Below are 2,558 nucleotides of genomic sequence, written 5' to 3' on the forward strand. Positions count from 1 at the left end.
AGTCGTTAACATACTCCATGGCCAGCGGGCTGGTGGGCAGCTCGGGCCCCATGCTCAGCTCCGCGGCCATCGCTGACGCGAGGCGCAGCAGCCGCCGGGAAACTTTGCAGCCGGCCGGGGCGCGCCGAGCCGAGAGCGGGGACGAAGAGCGGCGAGCCCGGGAGGCGGTGAGCCGAGGGCGCAGCGGGCCGGGGCCGCCGGCCAAGCCTTTGTCTGGAGACGCGGTGGCGCGCCGAAGAGTCCCGAAGCTGCCTGCGCCACCCCCGAACTCGGGACTGTGGCAAAGCCGGAGCCTGGGCGAGCGGGGAGGGGTAGAGAAGAGAGCGGGGTGCGCAGCTGTGCGAAGGAGAGGCGCGGGGCAAGCGACTGCCGCTCGCTCCCGAGCTCCCTCGGTCTTGGGTTCTCAATTGCAGCCGCTCACAGCCCGGCGGTGCAGCTGTGCTGAATCTGGCGCCGCCGTTGCCTTTTATCGCCTTCTGATGTCACTGGAGAGCCGGGGCCCAGGCGGCCCCCCCCGCCACAGCTGACTGGAGGCCTGAGCCGCGGGGAGGAGGCTGAGCAGAGGGCTGGAGCCAAGTAGGACCGTGGCCCAGGGCCCAGCCCCCCACACCCTCAAAGTCCCGGCCCCCGCCCTCTCGCTTTTGGTGCGCATTCCCCCTCTAAGCCAAGCAGCCGCGTCCTCCACTTCGCCCCGTCCCCGTCCCCAGTTCCTCCCTTTTTCTCCTTTGGTTTCCCCACCCCCTGTCCGTGTCACCCCCAAGGAGGCTCAGAACAAGCGCCGGGACAACACCTCTCGGGTCCTTTGTTCCCAAGCGCCCCCGCCCAGTGGGGGACGTTCCGTGTGCTGCGCGGCTGTGGTGTGTGTGCCGTGTGTTTCTGCAGGGCTGCACACATTTGTGTGTTGAGGGGTGAGTTGGGTTTCCAAGAGTTGAGCTCAAATCCAACTCTTAGCCTCAAGGGACCCTCCTCGAGCCAACCAAGGGCCGCTCTCCCCTCCTACGGGGTGCGCTGGCCTAACCCTGAGATAGGACTCCACTGGCCCCACCGCTCACTGCGCCCAACCCTCCCACAAATGACACAAGATGAAGAGAGCGGGGAAAGAATAGGACAAACAGCGCTGAAAATATTTCCCCAGCCAGATGCACGGAACCCTGAGCTTCCCGAGGCATGGGGCTCAGACCAGACCAGGACGATGCTCCGGGTGGCTCTTGGCTGCTGGGGAACTAGCCTGTTTTTGTTTGAACGTTTTGTAACGATTAAGCAGATCCCCAGCGTCAGCCGGCGACCGAGAGGCTCAAACAGGCATAAAGTGCGACCCCAAGTGGCCACTGTGCGCAAAGGCGCACCGAACCGCCTGGCCCGCAGCCCGAAAGCTTGGACGACGTCTGGAACCCAGCTGAGTCCTCCTAAGCTGCCCAACCCAAACCAGCCCAGAAAGTAGGCTGAGTGTGCACTGGAGCCCAGGACGGTTTCCCCTAGAGTTACGCAAAGGTCGTCGAATCCGGACTTTGGACTCAGCCGCGAGTTCCCCGCCGATCATCCCCCGTGAAACTCTGCCCCCAGCTCTAGGGATGGGTGGGCGCAGGGGCGGATGCCGATGGGCCGTTCCTAATGCGGGAAGGTCCTAGGCCGAGTTATGCCTGTGGCGGAAAGCGTAAACGCTGCAGCGAGGGGGTCCAGGGTTGTCCGAAGACAACTCCCGGAGCGCAGACGGGAAGCCGGGAGCGTACCGCACTACACATACACACAGGTCGGAGGCACCGTGCACCCTCCCTATCCGGGTCCAGGATGGCCTGAAATCAGAGGTTCTTCCCGGGACCCCAGCCCGGGCTCAGAACCCGGATAAATCTTAAATTCGCTGTACCGGGAGACCCGACCCGCCTCCCGCGTCGCCTTCTGCGCTTCAGTGTTGAGTGCGCACAGCGAAAGGCAGGAGCAGCGCGCACTGGGTGAGTGTGTCCGACCTACTGCCTGCGCAGGACCAGCACCACGCCGCGCTTAAGTGTCGTCAGGTGGGCCTCACCAATGTGGATGCAACTAGATTTATTTTTAGCGTTAGAAGATAAAATATTTACCTTCAATTAATCTGAAAACTATTATCTTGCGCCCTCAGTGAGGCGGAGGTGGGATGTGGTCTTAGACCGCCTGTTTTAAATAAAATGAATATCTTTTAACTAAGACTTGAACTGAAAGGTTGGGTTCGGCAAGGGCAACTGTAAAAGCTGTAAGAGACCGACTTCAACCCTCTGCGAGAGCGCGCTCTCCCCTCGCTCTCCGCAGAAACGGTTAGGCTGGGTCTGGGCCAAGCCGCTGCCCCGCCCTGCCCGAAGGTGGGCACTGGGGAAAAGCACCTTCCCAGTCCCCGTCGCGTTTGCACGCAGTGACAGCACACTCGGACCCGCGGCTCCGTGGGGGGAAGTTTCGAGGACATCCTGGGTTGGCCGTCTTGGTCTGTGCAGAGGATGGCTCCGTCTCCAGGCGCCTGGGCCGGATAAACGCACTGGGCTCTCTCTGTGCCACCGAACTCCAGCCTGGTGCGCCCTTCCCGGCTGCGAGAG

The 2,558-nt window shown here is 62.7% G+C and overlaps 1 protein-coding gene across 1 annotated transcript in view; it reads right to left on the minus strand.

Moving 5' to 3' along the window:
* Nucleotides 1-463, minus strand: part of MAFB (v-maf avian musculoaponeurotic fibrosarcoma oncogene homolog B) — a 2,946-nt gene extending 2,483 nt beyond the window's left edge. The window contains 1 exon segment of the mRNA XM_006763780.2: nt 1-463. This exon segment is cut by the window's left edge and continues 6 nt beyond it. Within this exon segment, the coding sequence (XP_006763843.1) occupies nt 1-70 (70 nt within the window). The 5' untranslated portion in view covers nt 71-463.
* Between the last annotated feature and the right edge of the window lie 2,095 nt (nt 464-2,558).

Source organism: Myotis davidii, unplaced genomic scaffold (assembly GCF_000327345.1).
Source record: "Myotis davidii unplaced genomic scaffold, ASM32734v1 scaffold199, whole genome shotgun sequence".
NCBI classification, from domain to species: domain Eukaryota; kingdom Metazoa; phylum Chordata; class Mammalia; order Chiroptera; family Vespertilionidae; genus Myotis; species Myotis davidii.